General features: G+C 39.6%; 3 protein-coding genes across 3 annotated transcripts; 2 read left to right on the forward strand and 1 right to left on the reverse strand.

Annotated features, from left to right (window-relative positions):
• The first annotated feature begins 239 nt into the window (after positions 1–239).
• LOC121763633 (protein REVEILLE 2-like) lies at positions 240–2,637 on the forward strand. Its single transcript, XM_042159693.1, has 6 exons — positions 240–490; positions 739–813; positions 902–1,013; positions 1,082–1,143; positions 1,279–1,668; positions 1,759–2,637. The coding sequence occupies exons 1-6, from the start codon at positions 464–466 to the stop codon at positions 2,296–2,298; spliced, it is 1,206 nt and encodes a 401-aa protein (XP_042015627.1). The 5' UTR covers positions 240–463; the 3' UTR covers positions 2,299–2,637.
• A 2,425-nt stretch (positions 2,638–5,062) lies between these two features.
• Positions 5,063–10,729, forward strand: LOC121765520 (UTP--glucose-1-phosphate uridylyltransferase-like). The gene is made up of 21 exons (XM_042161702.1): positions 5,063–5,223; positions 5,363–5,410; positions 5,752–5,843; positions 5,997–6,087; positions 6,413–6,473; positions 6,549–6,626; positions 6,787–6,837; positions 6,935–7,008; positions 7,331–7,403; positions 7,500–7,557; positions 7,687–7,733; positions 7,811–7,876; positions 8,613–8,645; positions 9,208–9,260; positions 9,404–9,479; positions 9,576–9,632; positions 9,770–9,853; positions 9,944–10,042; positions 10,117–10,221; positions 10,323–10,394; positions 10,473–10,729. Exons 1-21 carry the CDS (start codon positions 5,141–5,143, stop codon positions 10,497–10,499), a joined length of 1,428 nt encoding a protein of 475 aa, XP_042017636.1. The 5' UTR covers positions 5,063–5,140; the 3' UTR covers positions 10,500–10,729.
• Positions 10,730–11,640: 911 nt separating this feature from the next.
• Positions 11,641–13,396, reverse strand: LOC121763847 (universal stress protein PHOS34). Its single transcript, XM_042159937.1, has 4 exons — positions 13,117–13,396; positions 12,882–12,991; positions 12,111–12,229; positions 11,641–11,920 (listed from the first exon to the last, which is right to left on the reverse strand). Exons 1-4 carry the CDS (start codon positions 13,289–13,291, stop codon positions 11,794–11,796), a joined length of 531 nt encoding a protein of 176 aa, XP_042015871.1. The 5' UTR covers positions 13,292–13,396; the 3' UTR covers positions 11,641–11,793.
• Positions 13,397–21,481: the final 8,085 nt, after the last annotated feature.

The following is a 21,481-nucleotide window of genomic DNA, read 5'->3' on the forward strand; positions in this document are numbered from 1 at the left end:
GCGAGTAGGGTAGTGATAGGGATGGAAAAAGCGAAAGGAAAAGCGAGCTGACATCGACTCGCCACGTGTCTCAGCCTCTCTTTGAATCTGAGCCACAAGGTTCCACAATTTCTCGATCGTTCCACAAAAAAGCCACCAAAGATTTCGTTATTTACGATTCGACCCCATGACGTGGCCTCTCTCTCCCCTGCTCTTTTCTCCCCTCATAAATCTGACCCAAAAAGAGCGTCATTTTTCTCTGCTTCACATCTCAACTGCTCTTTTATCCCTTTCCAATTGCGCCTCTGCTTATTCACTCGTTTGTCCTTTCCTTCCATTCTCTGCTGTAATCATCTTCTCTGATAAAGATCCGATTTCCTAGGTGCTTCTTTTTCGTGAAATTGACTATTTAAGTGAGGTTTTTGTTGATTATTTGGATGGACAAATTTTGCTCGAGCTGTTAAGAATTTTCTTCGAGAAAGCGATGGTTTCTGCAGCTATGGATGTAAAGGTGACCTTTTTCTATCTGTTGATTTGGTCGTATTTGGTTTGTTTGATTAGCCGAAAGGGGAAAACATATGTTTCATGCTTTTTCATGATGAGGTTATCATGATTCGATTAAAACTGTAATTTGCAAAATTAGTTGGACCTGATTGAGGTATTAACGATGATCAATTATAATTTGGAAAATTGTGAAGTTTGATGTCTTTATGTGTTCATGGATCTGGTTGTTGATTTTGAACGCTCTTTGTTGTGTAGGAATGTGTTGTTTCAGGCTCAGATGATTTTTCAGTGGATTCAGATGTCCAATTCAATGATCAGTTTGCTCCTAAGGTTGAGATGGTGAATAATTGTTGAGTTTTTGGTATGGTAAATGTAATCGCGTATCATCTTATCATCTCTTTGTATTCCGGTTGTGTAGGTAAGGAAGCCGTACACAATTACCAAGCAAAGAGAAAGATGGACAGAAGATGAGCATAAAAAGTTTGTTGAGGCATTGAAGCTTTATGGCCGAGCATGGAGGAGAATCGAAGGTACTAATAACTAATTCAACACTATCTTGTTTGTGTGGGATGTTTTCTGAGTTTTGATATGTTTGCAGAGCATGTAGGTAGCAAAACTGCAGTGCAAATTCGAAGCCATGCTCAGAAGTTTTTCTCCAAGGTTTTATGCTCTTATAAGTTATAAACAGTGCCATTATATCTGTATGCCGCCTTTCAAGTAAGTCATGTCTCTGTGGCATAAAGGCGCGCGAATATTTGCCTTGGAAGCACTTGTATTGATGGTTGGTGTGATTAGGTTGCTCGTGACTCGAACGTGGGGGATGGAGGTTCGGTGAAGCCGGTTGAGATCCCGCCTCCGAGGCCCAAGAGGAAACCGATGCATCCTTATCCACGCAAGCTGGCTTCCCCAATCAAGACGGGGATCTTGATAACTGAAAGATCGGTATCTCCAAATCAGTCTCCTACGTCCGTGTTGTCTGTGGTGGGTTCGGAACAATCCGGTGGAGCTGATTCGTGTATGCCTAATGGCAGCCTGTCTCCAGTGTCGTCCTCTGCTCTTGCTCACGCTACTGCGCACGTTTTTAGCTCTGAGGCCCCTCCTAAGCTTCTGTCGGAGGATGGTGTCTCGTCGTCTCAGTCTGACCGTGAAGATGAAAATTCGAGCACTGATGCAGAAATACCAGTGGTAGTTACTTGATTGATTTTAGCAGTGCATTTGGTATAAACTAAATGGTTCTTATAACTAACTGTGTTTACACTAATTCCATATGTACAGGAATTGGACCTTTCGCCTAGAAAGGCTTTTGTGAACGTAGCAGCTACGCAGAGCTTGAAGCTGTTTGGTAAGACGTTACTAGTCATGGATTCGTCGTGTTTGAGTTGCAAACAGGAACCATTGGATGATGATGATAAGAGAGTGGAACCTTGTTCGTATCCTCTGAGAGTAGTGCCTCTAAAAGCCGGTGCTAGTAATAGTACTTGTGAGGACGCTTGGCGATCGTTGGTGCGAGTCCAGAGTAGTGTGATGAAAAATGGTCCTTTGTGCATACGAGTTGGGGACACTACTTTACCATGGCTAAGTCTTGCATCGCAGTCGAGTGGGGAAGTGCATAGCTCAAATGAGGGGTCGTCCTCTGATTCGAATACGGATTTGGTTGGTGCAGCAGTGGGAAGAAGGGAGCAGACGTGGAGTAAGACCATTTCAGCAAACTGCAGGAGGGGGTTTGTGCCATACAAAAGATGTTTCACGGAGCAGGGCTCGTCAGCAGAAACAGTTCAAGAGAGGGAGAAACAGAGGATCCGCCTGTGCTCGTAGCTTAGTTAGTGAAAGCTAAGTGACCGTTTGACCTGCGTTGGACGACTCAGTTGCTGGAAGCAGCCGTGGCTCTGACTGTATGTACGTTGCGGTCGTGTCTGCTGTTCGTCGTCAAAGTTTTGTTCCTTATCTCCAAGAAGCTAACTTCACACTGTGTGTATGTATGAATGTATGTATGGAAGTAGTTAATCAGTTTTCTTTGTAAATGGCTGTGAACTGAGAACGATTTTTGATGTATTTAGGAGAGGTGTGTGGCGTTCTTAAGAATGTAAATTCCGTCTCATAGAATCACTCCACAAACTACATCAAGTCATAAATGAATTTTCTTTTCAAATCATATTCCGCAGTGTAAAGGCATCATAACTAATCTAAACACACTAATTCTGTCTGAGATGAGATGCATATAGATACAAGTGTTTTAATGTGAAATTAATAAAAGAACGCATTTTTCTTAATGCGGAATTGGTTATAGATGAATCCATTAGAGCATCCACAATAGCCCAGTCATAGCCTAGTCACAAACTCCTCCTGCCACATCATTCGTCCTAAAAATCATCATGCCACATCATCAAGAAAAACAAATAGCACAATCATAGCCTAGCTACATCACTCCAAATTATATAAAACAAATAATTAGCAATCACACAACATATGAAATTAAATTTACGACACATATAAATGAAAATTTAATAATGCTATTAAAATTTTAAAAAGTACATTAATTAAAAAAAGTACAATAAAATAAAAAAAATACATTAATTTAAAAAATTCACTCCTCGTCTCTGTCGTCGCCGCCTCCGTCGCCACCGTCGTCGCCTCCTCCGTCGCCACCGTCGCCGCCGCCTCTGTCGCCACCGTAGTCGCCGTCTCCACCCAAATCGTCACACATGCTCACGAGCAATGCGTGAAGAAAACTCTTCTCCTCGGGGTCCGTCGCCGCCCGCCATTCGGCTAACATCTTGACCATCTGAGCTCGCGTTTGTTGAAGTGCGAAGAATTTGAGATCCTCTGTGGACTGGCCAAGGGGGGATGCCGATTGGACCTCCTAGGAACCCTCGGATACCCCCCTCACCTCCCGCTGCGCCCGTTTTTGCCCAGCCGGGCGAGGTCGGCGAGCGAACGAACGAGGGGTGGGGATCACCTGGGCCATCTCGGGGAGGTCGTGAGAACCACCGCTACTGCCGATGTAATCACCGGTGTAGTTCAGTCGTTGCTTCTTCGGCCAGCCAGCGTCGACACCTGCTCGAAACTTCTCGAATTCGTTCAGCACCACAAAGCAGTTCCAGTAGGTGAAATCCTTATACAACCCGGGCTGGGGGAAGGCTTTCTCCGCTATCCTCCTGCAGTCATCCTCCGTTTGGCCACTGCTCTGCATGCGGAGGGCGTTGGTGTACAAGCCCGAAAATCGGGAGACCGCAGCCCTGATTCAGTCCCACGCCTTCCGGCAATCCTCCCCGGTGCGTGGCCTCCCCTCCGGGCAAAATGTCTCATAGGCTGCTGCTATTTTAGCCCACAAGTTGACGATCCTCTGATTGTTCGTTCTCCGCATCCGTCCACCTCTTCCGTACCGAGCAGTCGCCCTCACTCGGCTGCGCCGACTCACCGACCCTCTTCCCCTTGCCCTTCTTCTTTGGGGCGCGACGACCCCGCACTGCTCCCCCCGTTTGAACGGGAGTATCCGGAACTCCGAGAATATCAAACCCCAACTCCTCTAAGGAAAAAGTCTCAAATTGCGTGAACTGCGCCTCCGTTGGGGTCGATGTATGCGAAGAAGCAGTCAAAAAATCAAAACTGGGGCGATAGACGTTTTCCTCCCCCGGCGTCCCCTGCGTCGCCGGTACCCCTCCTATCGGGGGCTGCATCGTCGTCCCCTCCCGGCATCATCTGCATCCCAGGCACCCCCCTCCGGCATCATCTGCATCCCGGGCACCCACCCCGGCATCATCTGCATACCGGGATGCATCCCCGGTACCCCCTGCCACGCCGGCATACTCCCCTTAGCTGCCATCCCGGGCATATTCCCCCCGACTGCCATCCCGGGCATCATACCCTGCCACGGGTACATGTTGTAGTACCCTGGCATCGGACCCCATCCACCTCCCACGGGTACCGGGGGAGTTTGAGACCCGGTCGTCACTGGAATACCTTCGTTGTTGTTCTCCATTTCGCGTTGTTGCTCTTGTACAGAAATTAAGATAGAGAGAAAACTTGTTAAAACAAGTGGTGCGAATGAAAATGACGTGCAAAACGCGTATATATAGTGTTTCGAAAATTAATTAAAAAAAAATTCACTGGGCGATGCGCTCGGCGATCCGGACCCTGCAATGGTGCCGAGCGCATCGCCGAGCGCCCGTATATCGCCTAGCGCTAGGCGATTTTTTTTTCGGAAAACCGATAGGCGGTTGCAATGGTTCGGCGAGCGCACCGCCTAGCGCCGGGGCTCGGCTAAGCTGTGCGCGCCGCTATTGTGGATGCTCTTATTATTTTTCTATTTTTGTATAATTAATAATAGTTCTCAATTTATTTCTACAACTAACCTATTAAAAAGATGAAGGTGTCTTACCACATAAGTTCAGTATTATTAACAAAGATAATAGTATATCACTTTTCAAGCTTATCTATGATGCCATGTGGCATGTTCTTTCTAGAAATGCATTATGCCTCGTCTTTTTGAACAAAAGAAAAGATATATACAAAGAAAGGAAAAGCCACGTGTGTGTAGATTCTCGAAAATTACTCCGGAGCCCCTCCTCCTCAAAAAATTTACATAACCAACCATTTTACTCATCAACAGCTTCTCTCTCCACAGATCTTCTACTCTGATCGTTTATTCTTCAAGGAAATGGCTACTGCTACTCTAAGCTCTGCCGATGCCGAGAAAATCAACAACCTCAAATCTGATGTTGCCTCTCTCACTCAGATCAGGTATCCTCCTTTTCCTCTGCCTCTACCTCTACCTCTACCTCTCTCGGTTGCTTCACGAATTCGCATTTTGATACTTGATTTGCGTATATCTAATTTGATAACTCATGTTAATTAATTTTTATATATTATTTCCGTGAAGTGAAAACGAGAAATCTGGATTCATCAACCTGGTAGCTCGCTATCTCAGGTACGCTGTCTTCCTGGATTATTATGCACCTGCTGCTTTTTTTTTCTCCTCATAAAATAGATGCTGCGTAATGCGAAACGAGGAAGTATTTCTTCGAAATTTTCTGTATTCATGCGAAATTTTCTTGAGTTGCCAACTTGAGCTCCAAATCTGCGGTTGCAAGATGTGCATCATAATATTCACTATAAAATTAGGGACATAATCATATTGTAGGTATTTCCGTCTGTATTTTTCGTGGAATGGTTTTATTGATTTCCATGGCGCGAGCTGAATTATCCAACTATAATTGAAAATATGGTTTCTATGAAGCTAATATGTTCTGGCTGTTTGTTTCTGTGAAGTGGTGAAGCTCAACATGTTGAGTGGAGTAAGATCCAGACACCGACTGATAAGGTGGTGGTGCCTTATGATACCTTATCCCCTGTTCCTGAAGGTGGTTACATTTTTTTTTACCAAACCTGGGATCATTAATTACTATGTTTTTAGTATGGATAAACCAAACTGGGTGTTGATTTGCTGGTTTTAGGTTAAGGATAAAATTGTTTTATGCTTTTCCTTGTGTGATTAGTTTAGTTTGTTATGGCAGATGCTGCTGAGACGAAAAAACTTCTGGACAAACTTGTGGTGTTAAAGCTCAATGGAGGCTTGGGAACTACAATGGGGTGCACGGGTCCAAAGTATGAGTTTAATGTTTTACATTTTCTGTTAATCAACTTGAGTGGCATCATTGTGATGATTGTTTACATAATTTTACGTTTGCATCTCACTGCGGTGGTTTCGAATATTCGCTGTTTCAATGAATAATATGACACTGGCTGAATATGACCGTCATAATAGCATCTGTTGCAGAAAATGTTTATTATCAATTTTCCCATTTGCATATTGTCTTCCCTTATTAGCTCGACATGGATAATCTTTCAATAGTTTTCTAGGACACTTTTTGAGTCTCCTTAATTCCAATTGTACTATTTGAATTTGTAATTGAAATGGTACTGTGAATAGGTCTGTTATTGAAGTTCGTAATGGCATGACGTTTCTTGATCTGATTGTCATCCAAATTGAGGTATCATGTCACCTCTGGATTTTCTTTATGTTGTCTAGCCTAAGAAGCTGCAACTGAACTATCAGTGATGTGCAGAGCCTCAATAAGAAGTATGGATGCAGCGTACCCCTGCTTTTAATGAACTCATTCAACACACATGATGATACATCAAAGGTGAATTTGAAAATTAGAAGGAAGGTTTTTTCACATGCATTTTAAGTCATTCGCTGATTTTTCTTGATACATCAAAGGTGAATTTGAAAATTATAAGGAAGGTTTTTTCACATGCATTTTAAGTCATTCGCTGATTTTTCTTTTTTCTGCAAATCTTTAGATTATTGAAAAGTATGCCAAGTCCAACATTGAGATTCATACATTTAACCAGGTCTGTATAATATCTTTTTTCTCACTAATTCAAATATTGCCAACTTCAATATGTGGGAATGTTTAAGGATGTTGTTTTATAACTCTGCATTTTTCAGAGCCAATACCCTCGCCTGGTTGTGGAAGATTTTAAGCCACTTCCCTCCAAAGGAAACACTGGAAAGGATGCATGGTATACCATGATATTTTACTCTCTGTTCTTGAATTAAATTTAACCTATTTTAATATTTGTTGGTTGGCGGTGTCAGTTGTGTATGACTCTAGAAGGGAAATTTATGATTTTCTGAACTCTGGTTTTGTCATGGATGATTTGTTCATCCCCCAACCTTGACAGCAGTTATGTTGCATTTATGTGTGTGAAATTTTATCTTTGTGCACTCTTACACCATCAGCTAGATTTTTTCACTGCAAAATATAGTCGTGACTGGATACTGCTATATACATTCTGTTTCTTTTGGCTTCACATGCAGTACTCATCTTTTCTGCTAGTGCAGGTACCCTCCTGGCCATGGAGATGTCTTTCCTTCTTTGAAGAATAGTGGGAAGCTCGATGCATTGCTATCAAAGGTCTAGCCCTTAAATGCTCCTTGCCTTCAACTTTGCTGTGCATTATGGTGCACATATACTTACCCCAACGATTTTTTCTTGTACTTTTCTTCTCAGGGCAAAGAATACGTCTTTGTTGCCAATTCAGATAATTTAGGAGCTATTGTTGATCTGAGTATCCTCGTTTGATGGAACTTGTTTCTACACAATTGCATTATGCACTGTTTTCTTGGCTGTTTTTGTACTAGTTTATTTTTAGCAATTCAAGGATCCACAGATATTTATCCTTAATTCACTGCTGCAGAAATTCTTAAGCATTTGATCAATAATAAGAATGAATACTGCATGGAGGTAACCAAAATCATTCCTCCAGATTCTATATCCTTTGTAGCAACTTTTTGTAGCTTTAAGATATGCAACTTTTGCAGGTCACACCTAAAACACTGGCCGATGTGAAAGGTGGTACTTTAATCTCTTACGAAGGGAAAGTACAGGTATCTTCCTAAAACATGTTTGCTACTGTTGCATATTAGTCTTAAATCAAACTGGAGGGTAATTGACTTGACAATTGCCTGGGTTTCTAAGAAATAATGAAATAGTTATATTGGTTGCTAGATTTCAATGCTTATTGACAGGAAATAAGCTAATTTACATTAAGGAATTTCAGTGCTAGATTCTTATTGATTATCTGAAAATGTACAACAATGTATTATCGCTGTCTCTTCATCTTTGACATTGTTCTAAATCAAGTGCATTGTCTTTGTTTGCTGGCGCTGCCCTTGCAACTTTCCCCTAGAAACATGTTTGCATATTTATCTTAACATTTGAATAAGATGTTTACTTATTTAGTACTCCCTCCATCCCAAGGAAGATGAACCCTTCCTTGGGCGGCACATGATTTTATGCTGATTTATTTAGTGTGTTAGTTGGAGAGAATAAAGTAAGAGAGATGGAATAAAGTAGAGATAAAAAAGTTTCTATTTCTAGTAATGAGTCATTTGAGTGAGACAAACTAAAAAGGAAAGTGGGTCATCTTCGGTGGGGCGGAGGGAGTACCTGTTTGTACTGACCTAGAATAATCATTGGAAAATGTAATTTTGTCGAGTGTATGGAGTTGTCTTCATAAGTGCTGGGTTCTACATGCCATTTTTTCCTGTGGCACTATTTATTGGGTTTCAATATGTTCAGTGATAAATGTTAGTTGAATTATAATTCTTCTTATTGGTGCAGCTTCTGGAAATAGCTCAAGTCCCTGATGAACATGTGAGCTATATTCTCTCTCTCTCTCTCTCTCTCTCTACTTTCAAATCATGTGGAAACTTGAAAGCACAATTCTTATTATAGGAACAATACATATCAATTTGGTGAACTTGGCTCCCTTTGCAATGTTGTTGTTTGCTTAGTTTGTCTTGACTAAGCAAATTAGCTCTTGCTATTGGATACAAGTTTTTAGAAGTATTAGATAGTTAACAAATATTGATGAAGATAATATATCATATGCCATATTACCCTTAAATTAAATATATAGTAGGGATATAATAGCCAAACCAAAAATTTGTAATAAGGCTCTTTTTATACTAGTTTTGATGTATAAATGATTGAAATTTATAAACACAAAACTGCATCATCATACTCTGATCTGGTTTTCAAAGATGGATTGTAGCATGAAAGTATAGTTTGCTATAAAGTTACTCCTATCTTAAGTCTCATTTTACGTTTCAAGCCTGTTTGCTCACTTTTTCCCCTAATGTACCTCATTCTTGTTACATACTTACTGTTTCTTTGGATGTGGATGCTGATGTCAATATTTTCTTTTTTGATATAGGTCAATGAATTCAAGTCAATTGAGAAGTTCAAGATTTTCAACACAAACAACTTGTGAGTCATGGACATAGAGACTTGATCTAGTTTATTGTGCAGCTTTTGCCTATTGCGTATGCTGTGGCAGGGAGCGCTGTCAATTTATGCAAGCAAAATTTGTAAAGCTATGTTTGTCAATTCATGTAATGAAATCCATGCAGGTGGATTAACTTGCAGGCTATCAACAGACTTGTTCAAGCAGATTCATTGAAGATGGAAATTATTCCCAACCCTAAGGTATCTCCTTTATTTTCTCTTGAAGGCGTCTCCTTTATTTCTCAAATGGGATTTTCTATCTTTCTTTGTTTTGATTGAATCCCTTATACTCTATAGGAGGTGGATGGGATCAAAGTTCTTCAACTTGAGACTGCTGCTGGTGCTGCAATAAGGGTATGGGATCACTTGTTCTCCTTGAATTTTTTCATCAGTAATTTGTAGTCATGATCTGGTTGGTGTTTGGTTCCCTCTGAAACTGATTTAATTTCTCTGTCTGTCTGTATCTCTCTCTGCTTTTAAACTTCATGTAGTTCTTTGATCATGCTATTGGAATCAATGTGCCCCGTTCTCGGTTCCTGCCTGTAAAGGCAACTTCAGATTTGCTTCTGGTCCAAGTAAGTCATGCCTAATGTCGAAATTGTTTTATGGGACTCCATATGATGCTGTTTGATGATTAAAGTAAATCCAAACCATTTACTTTTCAGTCTGATCTGTACACCTTGAACGATGGCTTTGTCACTCGGAACCCAGCAAGAGCCAATCCAGCTAACCCATCTATTGATTTGGGACCTGAATTCAAGAAGGTTGAGATTCATCTATACTATTGCCTTCACTTTATTGGCCTGATTCCTGAATCTAGCAGTGACTTGATCTGTAGGTTAGTAACTTCTTGAGTCGATTCAAGTCCATTCCCAGCATCATTGAGCTGGATAGCTTAAAGGTGACAGGTGACGTTTGGTTTGGAGCTGGTGTTACCTTGAAGGTACCAGGACATTAGAATTTGCATTCTTCATCTGTAGCAACTTGGTTGTGATTAAACTTAAAGGGTCTATTCGTCTTTTTGGATATGGCTTGTGATTTCAGGGGAAAGTGACTATTACTGCCAAGTCGGGTGCGAAGCTAGAGATTCCTGATGGAAAGGTGATCGAGAACAAGGTAAGATTCTAGAGCTCTTTTTACGTTGCAATTTTTAGAGTTTGGGATATGATTCTGTAGCTCTCTTGTTTGTTGCAGGAAATCAATGGGCCGGAAGATATCTAAAGAAGACATACGATTAGAGCTGAGTTCTCGGAGATGATTTTTTGTTTGTATTATGTAAAGAAACGGATGTCTGAAAAATAAGTTGGACTTCTTTTTTTTGTCATAAATATTGGCTGGAGACGTATAAGGTTACGTGAGTGAGGTCCTTTTACCCTTGCCGCTGTTGCTTCTTGTAATGGGAGTAGTAGTAATATAACCTTTTTTGGTAAGTGATTGAAGTTTTTATGGTATTGCTTTGCTATGCCTTACTTGGCAATTAAAGAACTGGCGTTGGGATGTTACAGAATAAAACCGCGTTATGTTTGGTACTGACTCGGTATGTTGTTGATGTTGGGATGTTATAGAATAAAACCGCGTTTGTGAATCCACAATGTGGCTCGATCGCAGAGACGAGCCAGCGGCGAGCTTGCGTTGTGGGTGTATCGGCTCGTGGAAATGCTCGCCGGGGGAAGACCGCTTACTAGCCAGCGCGCCACGCGCCCTCCCCACGTTGTGAGCTGTGGTGCCAACTCGTCGCCCTGCGAGTGGGCGTCATTTTTTTACCATGGCACGTGGGGCGCTGCAGTGTGGACGGTGATGCCCACTCGTCAGCTCGCGAGTGAGAGTCGTTTTTTGACCATTTTAATTTATTTATTTCTAGCAAAATTGTCAATTCTATCTTCGGAAACTGAGAGAAGAATGTGGTATATGGATGAGTTGTAGCTTAAATAAATAAAACCAAAGCTGGAGCAAAGAAAAGTACTCCCTTCGTCCAATAATAGATGACACATTTGGGGAATGACACGAGATTTTAGGAGATATTGTTTAAAATACTAGGTGGAAATAGAAAATAATATATTTATATTAATATGAGAGGAAATTTTTCCAAAAAATGAAATGAAACATGTTTAATGGGACAAACTAAAAGGAAAAAACGTGACATCTATTATAGGACGGAGAGTGTATGAAGCATGAAAATTCAGAATCAAGAAAATATATAATCTGAAATGCATATCTATCTTATATCCTGATCAATTAATCAAACAGATTTGAACATTCATTTGTTGGTGGGGAGGATTGAAGTTAGCTATACTTCACAATATTACATTGATTCATATGCGATTATTTGGTCGTACTTATTGAGGTTCGCTCAAAGAAATCATAGAAGAAAATGATAAGCACCACATCAAACCTCAATCAATTGTACGTTACAATCACTTATTCATACAACAAGCTCAACTCACCAACAAAGAAAAACAAACTAGAAAAAAGCATATTCCAATATTTGATCTAGAAAATAAGATTCAAAAACTAATTATACATGCATTTTGGATAACTTGGTACAATCTCTAACCTTATTTCTTGGTGTTGTCCCCTTCACGACCGTGACCGGACAACTTGCATTTTGGACCACGTAGTTACTCACACTACCAAGTAACACCCTGTTCACAATAATAAAAATTGTTAAAACAAAATAAATATTTGAACTGGTTATATATTTGGGGCATTTTCCCCACTAAATTTATCAAAGGCGCTCTCGTGGTCATCCCACCACTAGTCAACAGATTTATTATTTCAATGATTTACCTAACTAGGCACGATAAAAATGATAAAAAAAAATTTATAAATGACCTCTTGAGAACTCCTAAACCCCTGCTTCCAAGTACAAGTGTATCAAGTTTGAGTTGTTCCACAGCATCGCACAATTTGTCTCTTGGATCACCCCAATACACCTTCGCCATCACCTTCACCTATTAAAACAAACACACATTGATGTACTAACTCAACTAATCCCAATTGCCACAAATAATACTAATGAAAAATATAGTACTCCCTCCCTCCGTCCCAACTAAGTTAAATCATATTCCTTTTTAGAATATCTCAACTAAGCTGAATCATTTCCCCTTTTGACCAAAAACAAAACATCTAATCAGTCTTATTTTATTTCATCACTTACTTTACTCTCTCTTTATATTTCCTACTTTATTCCACTCTCTTACTTTTCTACACAATTTCTTAATCTCCATGCCCAAAAGTTGACTCAACTCAGTTGGGACGAAGAAAATACTTTCTTTTGTCTCATTAACTTTTTTTTTTGCACTTGTTTTTAAAAAATAAAGTCTAAATATGGTAAGTTTTAATTACTTTTATCATTTTGGGTCATCCCAAAATTAGATAAAGTCTAAATATGATAAGTTTTTAATTAATTAAACATCACTAATAATGAGGACCTCATAGTCTATTAACACAACTTTCATTACATTTTACCTCTCTCTTTCTTACTTTTTTCAATCTCTTTTACTTTATCAATTGCACATTAAAACTAGCGTTATTTATAAGTTTGTCAATTTTTAGGGGACTGGATGGAGTAATAAATAGTTAAGAGTTAAAAGAGAGTAATACCTGTTTGGTGTGGGAGAGTGTATGAAGCATATCAAGAAGCTCAGGATCAGGGGTGAGACCATAGCGTTTGGCTACATTAGTTTCCCTAAATTCTAATAGAGGGATCAACGCTGCAAACTCAAACCAAAATTTTTATTAGTGCATAATAAAAACATTCATGATTCACAAAATGAAATACTTCTACAAGCTACAAAGCTATAAATAAATAAAAAAAGAAGAAGTAATTAATTCGTACGTGATCCAGTATCTTCAAAAAGCTGTTTATTAGTGGGATCAGCTTTAGGAGAAGAAACATGAATTATGATGATCTGATCGCCTTCTCCAACCAGGTTATGAATTGCCCAATTCAAAGCTAATTTGCTCGTTGCTGAATAGTCCATTCCAATCCCTACAATCCTTGCTTTCACCATTTTTCTCTTGATTGATAAAATTTACACACTCACATAAACACCCGGTGTCTTTTATTAATAAACAGTGGAGTTTCTTGAAGGAACTAGAATGTTGGCTTTTAATAATTTAGGACCATTTGGCTTTTAATAATTAGGAACATTTGGCTTTTCAATCACACTTTATTCTTCAATGATGACATTGAATTTTAGCACATAGCTTTCCAAAAGACCAAAGTATATGGAGATATATGATTTATGTATGGACATGAGAAATTTCCATATATGTGTGTGCCTATATGTGCTTCTAGTTGGAGATGGGACCCATAAGCATATCTATTTGTCATAATACTATTGGTTGGACATACCACATATGCTTTCCATAGTGGTATACTGAGACCATTAAATTTTTTCTCCAATTTTAGATCTAGGATTGAACACTCAATAGTACTCAATAGTTAATACATAAAATGTTTCATAAATAAAAGATACAAATAACAGTTCAAGCTTAAAATCATCATAAACTCCTTTTCAAAATGCATTCTTCGTAATCCAAAATGGGATGCAAAATTTTCATATCAAATCAAATTTCTGCCGCTAGCTAAATGGGATGGTAATTAATGTTATTTTCTGCCGCTAGCTAAATGGGATGGTAATTAATGTGTATATGGAGATATACGATTTATGTATGGACATGAGAAATTTCCATATATGTGTGTGCCTATATGTGCTTCTAGTTGGAGATGGGACCCATAAGCATATCTATTTGTCAAAATACTATTGGTTGGGCATACCACATATGCTTTCCATAGTGGTATACTGAGACCACTGAATTTTTTCTCCAATTTTAGATCTAGGATTGCACACTCAATAGTACTCAATAGTTAATACATAAAATGTTTCATAAATAAAAGATACAAATAATAGTTCAAGCTTAAAATCAACATAAACTCCTTTTCAAAGTGCATTCTTCGTAATCCAAAATGGGATGCAAAATTTTCATATCAAATCAAATTTCTGCCGCTAGCTAAACGGGATGGTAATTAATGTTATTTTCTGCCGTTAGCTAAATGGGATGGTAATTAATGTGTATATGGAGATATATGATTTATGTATGGACATGAGAAATTTCCATATATGTGTGTGCCTATATGTGCTTCTAGTTGGAGATGGGACCCATAAGCATATCTATTTGTCAAAATACTATTGGTTGGGCATACCACATATGCTTTCCATAGTGGTATACTGAGACCATTAAATTTTTTCTCCAATTTTAGATCTAGGATTGCACACTCAATAGTACTCAATAGTTAATACATAAAATGTTTCATAAATAAAAGATACAAATAACAGTTCAAGCTTAAAATCATCATAAACTCCTTTTCAAAATGCATTCTTCGTAATCCAAAATGGGATGCAAAATTTTCATATCAAATCAAATTTCTGCCGCTAGCTAAATGGGATGGTAATTAATGTTATTTTCTGCCGCTAGCTAAATGGGATGGTAATTAATGTGTATATGGAGATATATGATTTATGTATGGACATGAGAAATTTCCATATATGTGTGTGCCTATATGTGCTTCTAGTTGGAGATGGGACCCATAAGCATATCTATTTGTCAAAATACTATTGGTTGGGCATACCACATATGCTTTCCATAGTGGTATACTGAGACCATTAAATTTTTTCTCCAATTTTAGATCTAGGATTGCACACTCAATAGTACTCAATAGTTAATACATAAAATGTTTCATAAATAAAAGATACAAATAACAGTTCAAGCTTAAAATCATCATAAACTCCTTTTCAAAATGCATTCTTCGTAATCCAAAATGGGATGCAAAATTTTCATATCAAATCAAATTTCTGCCGCTAGCTAAATGAGATGGTAATTAATGTTATTTTCTGCCGCTAGCTAAATGGGATGGTAATTAATGTGTATATGGAGATATACGATTTATGTATGGACATGAGAAATTTCCATATATGTGTGTGCCTATATGTGCTTCTAGTTGGAGATGGGACCCATAAGCATATCTATTTGTCAAAATACTATTGGTTGGGTATACCACATATGCTTTCCATAGTGGTATACTGAGACCATTGAATTTTTTCTCCAATTTTAGATCTAGGATTGCACACTCAAGGGCCGATTAAAGCATCATATGTTGTTAACTCCCTAACGATCTTAGGATCTCATACATACTCACAAATTAGTCTCAAGTATTTCGTTCTTATTGATTTATTATGTTATCTAATCCATCTAAGCATAATACTCATCTTTTTGGTTAGATAGCATTCTAAATAGTTTCTAAATAGTTTAATAGTTTATCAGAAAATTAGGCGCATTATCATTTTTATAAAATAAGTGTAGAAAAGTGACCGAGACACCTAAAATAGGACGGAGGGAGTATATGTTTATGCTACTTTGCATTGTAAAACCTAATTTTCTTTATTTATGTAAAGAAATTTATTTATCACGTGATTTCCCATTAATCATTACATTAATTGATAGGAAAATAATAGAAATTGAACAAACAATCCTTCTACATACACTGATTAGTAGACTCATGGTTATATGTAATAATTGTAACTCTCAATCCATTTAGATGTTGACAATGTATCATGGAAGGTTGGTAGTGTCGATCCAAAATCATTTCCTATCTTGGATGACCAATGACATTGGAGTATGATATAACACTTAAAAGATCACGTTGAGACACATACTTCATGCTATGTGAACTAAGTACAAGATCTCATAATTATTTATTTCTAAATTTATATAAGTAACATTGAGCATACGATATTGGTTACATGCTACTTTGATTTGTCCATGTGTGCGGATTTTCGTAACCCAATATCATGTCATCTTGAGTAGCGGTAACATTGTTACTCTATAGAACCATATATCGGTTTGCCAGAGTTGATATTGTATTAAAGAGATGTTTTGATCAAATTTTTATTAGACATAAATCTAGCTTATTTCTAGTACAATAATAAATGTCATTCGGACTCTTACAACTTGAAATTGCAGGTTTGTGTCAGGTGTCGTTTCGAGCAAAGGATCTATACTACTGATCAGGATGGAAATCCCAGCTAAGCCTGAACCTGGTATCAAAAATTCCTCAACCCACTTCTACTGACTAGTATAGTGGACGTAAGGGTCGAATCCCACAGAGATGATGCGTTTTGGTATCGTGGCGATATTCTGGAAGGTTTGGTTAGCTACCACGCTTTGGGTTGAGACTTAATCTAGGCTGGAATTTAAGATGGTACTCTACTGACTAAGAGGTGGGAGAGATGTTTGATAGGCGGCTGTGTACGTGAGAGTGAGGAACATGATGTTTCAGAAACATATGGAAAGTACGAGTTTACTATAAAAGGCTAAACGGAATATCAGAGGAATCTGAAAAGTAATAGCTGAAAAGTAAAGGACCAAAGTAAAAGTGGTTAAAAAGAAAAAGTGGTCCCAAAGTGGATGGAGATGTATTCTTCTTTAACATCAATTCAGATCAGCAAATCCAGACTTATCACCATAGAAACACAAATTAACAACTTCATGAACACAGATCTACAATTAAAACTTCAAATCAAAAGATCGAACACCGAAACTGCAACTAAACTTACTGGGTGACATGCAAGGTGGCAGAAACTACGTAAACTGGGTCTTCACACTTAACCATTTCAGATCTAAAATCTAACAGCAAACTGAACTCATAAACTCAGATCTATCAATTCGGAAATGAAAACATGCTCGCAACAACTGGAAATTACCGTAACAACTGGATCTAAGCTATCTAGGCAGAAAAGAATGAAATCAAACAAGAACCGATGCAGAAAAACAGCTTTGTATCATAAAATCGTTTGGATCGCAACTAAGACTTCAAAGTAAGCAAATATTGAACGTGCAACAGATCCAACGTAAGAAAACAAAGTGCGATTAACTAAGAAAGCAAGTAAAGATTGTTTTGCCACTCCGGGAGATGAAACTGTTAACACTACGATCACGCTGACTGGAACGAAAAGATGTGGAACTCCGCCGAACTGATGGTCTTCAGGTGACCATGGGTGTGGCGAGGAATGAGAATATGAAGGATAATGCTGAAGGGTTGATCTACCGAAAAGAGATTGCTAACTAAGCGTAGGAGTTAATGAACTCATTCCTCCCTTTTCTTTTTTTTTCTCTCTCCAAGTGGCTTCCTTTTATAGGGCGGCCTCCCTTGATTTTTAGGGTAGACTCTCTTCATGAAATGACGCTTTTGCCCCTTGCTTGCGGCTGATCTTCCCAGCTATCCTTCCTCTCCATCTCGAGCCTTCTTGGCATGCATCCTGGCCAGTATTGCACCCTTCTGAGGCCTTTTCACTTGAATTATCCGAACATTCCCATACTGGCTAGAACACTCTCCCTGCACACTATAGCAACTATTTTGCAGATATATTCCAATTATGCACATTATACTGACCAGTAACCAAGGCCTAGAATACGACTTATCAAACTGCTCACACTTACCCCATGCTTGTCCTCAAGCATGAAGAACAAACAAAAAAAGTAAGTCAAATTCTAGCCCGGTTACACCCCTGACCGACTCTATCCTAACCTAGACCCTAAACTATGACGTAAAGAAAAACACTAAAACAAAGACAAACACACATAAAAAAACAAAAGAAAAACACTTAAACACATTAACGCATCAATCGGGCAATATTTTCAACCATCCCTCCCCTTGGGATTAGGTGCAATCCGGCCTTAGACAGCCTTGAACTTCCGCCTCCCCCCTTTTCCTTCCCAGTCAGTATATCCGCTTGTCAAGATCACCCAAACTCTCGGCCAAACACCAGATTCGCTCAGTCACTCATTCCTCACTAGGATGTTAGGACTGTATTCTCTCATAATGCTGAACCACAGATGCTTTGGACTTAGGTCTCACGTGCGGCTACCGAAGGTTTTTTTAAAGCTTGTAACGGGGCTGTTGGCTTGTAGTGTTTGGATGGTTGTTCCTAAGGCTCTAAGGTTCAAAAACCATTACTTTATTCTGATGCGGGGGAACTGTGTGCGCTCAGGCTCTTGGCTGTCACTTCTGCTTGGCTGGACCTTTTCTGAAGTTGCTTCCCAACTGGTCAGTAGCGTATTGGGGCTTTGCCACCCTTGTTCCTTCTCATTTTTTTTTTTATTTTTTTGTGGTCAAGTATTTTCGACCATTTTCTTCACTTTTTTTCTTCTTTTCGTGGCTTCGCCGCCCTTATTCCTTCTTGTTTTTTTAAAGACCTGGAATGATTTCCTGGTCGATTTTCTCCTTGCCTCTCAATTTCTTGCTCCAGTTGGTTTCTTTCTTGTATGTCCTTCTGGCCAGGGGTCTCCTTGCCTCATGCCTTGCACACAACAGTCCCAGTGGCTAGGGGTTATATCTGGGTATATACGGCTAGAAAGTGGGGTTCTACAGGGTGGTTTTTTTTTGGGGGGGGGGGGGGGGGTTTCCTACTGCCTTCAGTGTTTGCTACACGCGGTCACTTCACCCTAGGCAACTTGTGGCAGCCACTCTTTTCTTTCCTGAATTAGTGGAAAGTGGTTCCACTTTAGGCTTTTATCTCACATTTAAAGAGGGCTTTGGTGTTTGGGCTCTAAGGATGGGCTTTTCTCTCATACTCGCATCATCTATACTGACTAGGAGATACTAGGGGGGTCGGTTTCCATTGTCCAGCATGTCTTATCTCCCTCAATTCCCCTTACCGTCAGCTCGAGACAGTTGAGTTTTAAGCCCAATCACATGCATACGAAAAAAAACTAGACCTAGGCACTACACAAACACTAAACACAGAAAACACATATGTACACATGTCATACTGGCCATTGCAACCCCCCCTCCCACTTCACAAGTGTCTGCCCTCAGATAGAGCTGTGAAGTGGAAAAAAGGTAATGGCCAGTATGGCTGACACACAGACACACCAAACAAGCAAAACACATGTGTCTACTAAAAACTTCTCATACTTAGACTATATAATAGGCTAAGTGGGTGAATTTAAAACCTAAACAGAACCCAACAAACACAACACATATATACCAAACTCCTCACACTTAGACTACGCAGTAGGCTAAGTGTGAGCTACATGCACACGAAAACAAAACAAAGAAAACATGTACACAAGCGTCAAAATAGCAAACCCTTTACTTCTCATACTTAGACTATTATATAGGCTAAGTGTTATGAAAGGGGTTTGCTCACATGCTACACAGATTATATTACCTAAAAAAAACACACATAAAAATGAAAAATGAAAAACTAAAACTTAAGAAAAACTAACTTGTCAGGTGGGGTGGTGGTCATGCTTTTCTCCTGCTCCTCCTCGGTGTAGGGACTGGTGCAGGTGGTTCCTCCAAATCCTCTTCCTCGTTTGCGGATGGTTCTTCTTCAGATTCCTCTTGTTCCGCTTCTTCTTTCTGCTCTACTTCTTCCGTCTCGGGTACTACCTCCTCTGATACTTGTGGTTCATTAGTTCGGCCTCCGTGGACATTCGGTCTGGCTTCTCTCACTAGCTTCCCCGTTCCCAACTCCTTCAAGATTCCTTCCATAATGTTAGTCAGGCGAGCCAACTCTGCCCTAGCTTGTCTATTTTCTTCTGCCAACTCTTCCACTGCCTTCTCTAGCCTCTCCTGTCTCTGCTCTTGATCTTGTGTCCCCGGATGTGCTGCAGATCTCCCAGTCGGTATAGCCTCCTCACCCATCGCGTAAAACCGTGGTACTCCTTGTCTCATGTACACAGTATTCGTCCCGATGAAAAATGGGGTATCAAACAACCCAGGGGGTCTACCATGATCTGGGGAGATAAGCCTTCAGCCTCTGTGATGATGATGTTGTTTCTGACGAACACTCCCAAGATATGGCAGAGAGTGAGGTTTCTCGCTGGGTGGGTGGCAATTAGATGGCATTGGTACGCTGTCCAAAATCCTAGATGTAATTTCCTTCCGCACTTCGCGCACCACAGAAGCTATAACTCTGTCATTGATGTTCTTACCGCGGAGTTCGACTGCCCCAACAAATTGAAGTCCAAGTGAAGCTGGACTAGGCGTAGGATTGGGTTATTGAAATGGATTGAGCGAGAGAGAGTGGATGCAAATTCCCTGGAGGCTGGGTGAGTTAACTCTTCCCACACCTCCCGGGGTTCGAAATCTACGTGCCTACGGGGAATTTCCCACTCCCTGCTCCGTGATAAGTCGTATTCTAGGCCTTGGTTACGGGTCAGTATGATGTGCTTAATTGATTATATTTGCAAAACAGTTGTTTAAAGTGTGCAGGTTAAGCATTCTAGCCAGTAGGGAAGTTTCGGAATGTTCAGGTGAAGGAGGCGCCAGCATGATCTCATACTGATCAGTATTCGTGCTAAAACGGCTTGAGATGGAGAAGACGGATAGCTGGGACGGATTACCCACAATTAAGGGCAAAGAAGTCAAATTGCAACGAGGATTTACCCTAAAATCAAGGGTAGCCTCCCTATAAAAGGAAGCCAAATTAGAGAGAGAGAGAGACACATTCACTCATTCACCACCATCTTTAGGTAGAAAGTTTTCTCGGTAGTTTCACTCTTTCAGCCGTGTCCCGCTTCTTGCCTCGCCGTAGCCATGATCACTTGACGTTCAGATGTTCCCAGAATTCCAGTCATCGTCCATTCCAGCCAGCAAGATCGTAGTTTAGAGTCTCATCGCCCGGAGTGGCAAACCACTTTTACATTGCTTTCGTAGTTTTAAATTTCTCGCTTTCCTTACGTTGGATCTTGTTTGCCTTTGGATATTTTCTGCTTTTGAAGTACTTTGTTGAAGATCCGAACGTGTTTATGCTATGAAGTTGATTTCCGTTTCGTTTATTGTGGTGTTTCTTTATTCCCTTGCCTAGTTAGCTTAGATCTAAAGTTTCTCGGTGTTTAAAGTGCTGAATCTCTCAATTCCGTTTACGTAACAAATTTCTTTAGGATAGATAAACAAGTACTGTTTGATCGGAAAGTAGATCGTTGCATGCAAAGCTTAGTTTTAATTTCTGAATCGTTCTTTCATGTTGACCAGTATGCAGAAGTCCAGTTTCTGTGTTTGATTTCAGATTTGATTTCTTAGTTTTGGATCTGTGTTTGTGAGTTGTTAATCTGAGTTTTCCGTGTTGAATCTGGAATTGTTATCTGAATTTTGGAAGTGTTTGTTGAAGAAGATGATGTCTATTTCAATT

The sequence above is a fragment of the Salvia splendens genome, chromosome 14 (genome assembly GCF_004379255.2).
Source record: "Salvia splendens isolate huo1 chromosome 14, SspV2, whole genome shotgun sequence".
NCBI lineage: Eukaryota > Viridiplantae > Streptophyta > Magnoliopsida > Lamiales > Lamiaceae > Salvia > Salvia splendens.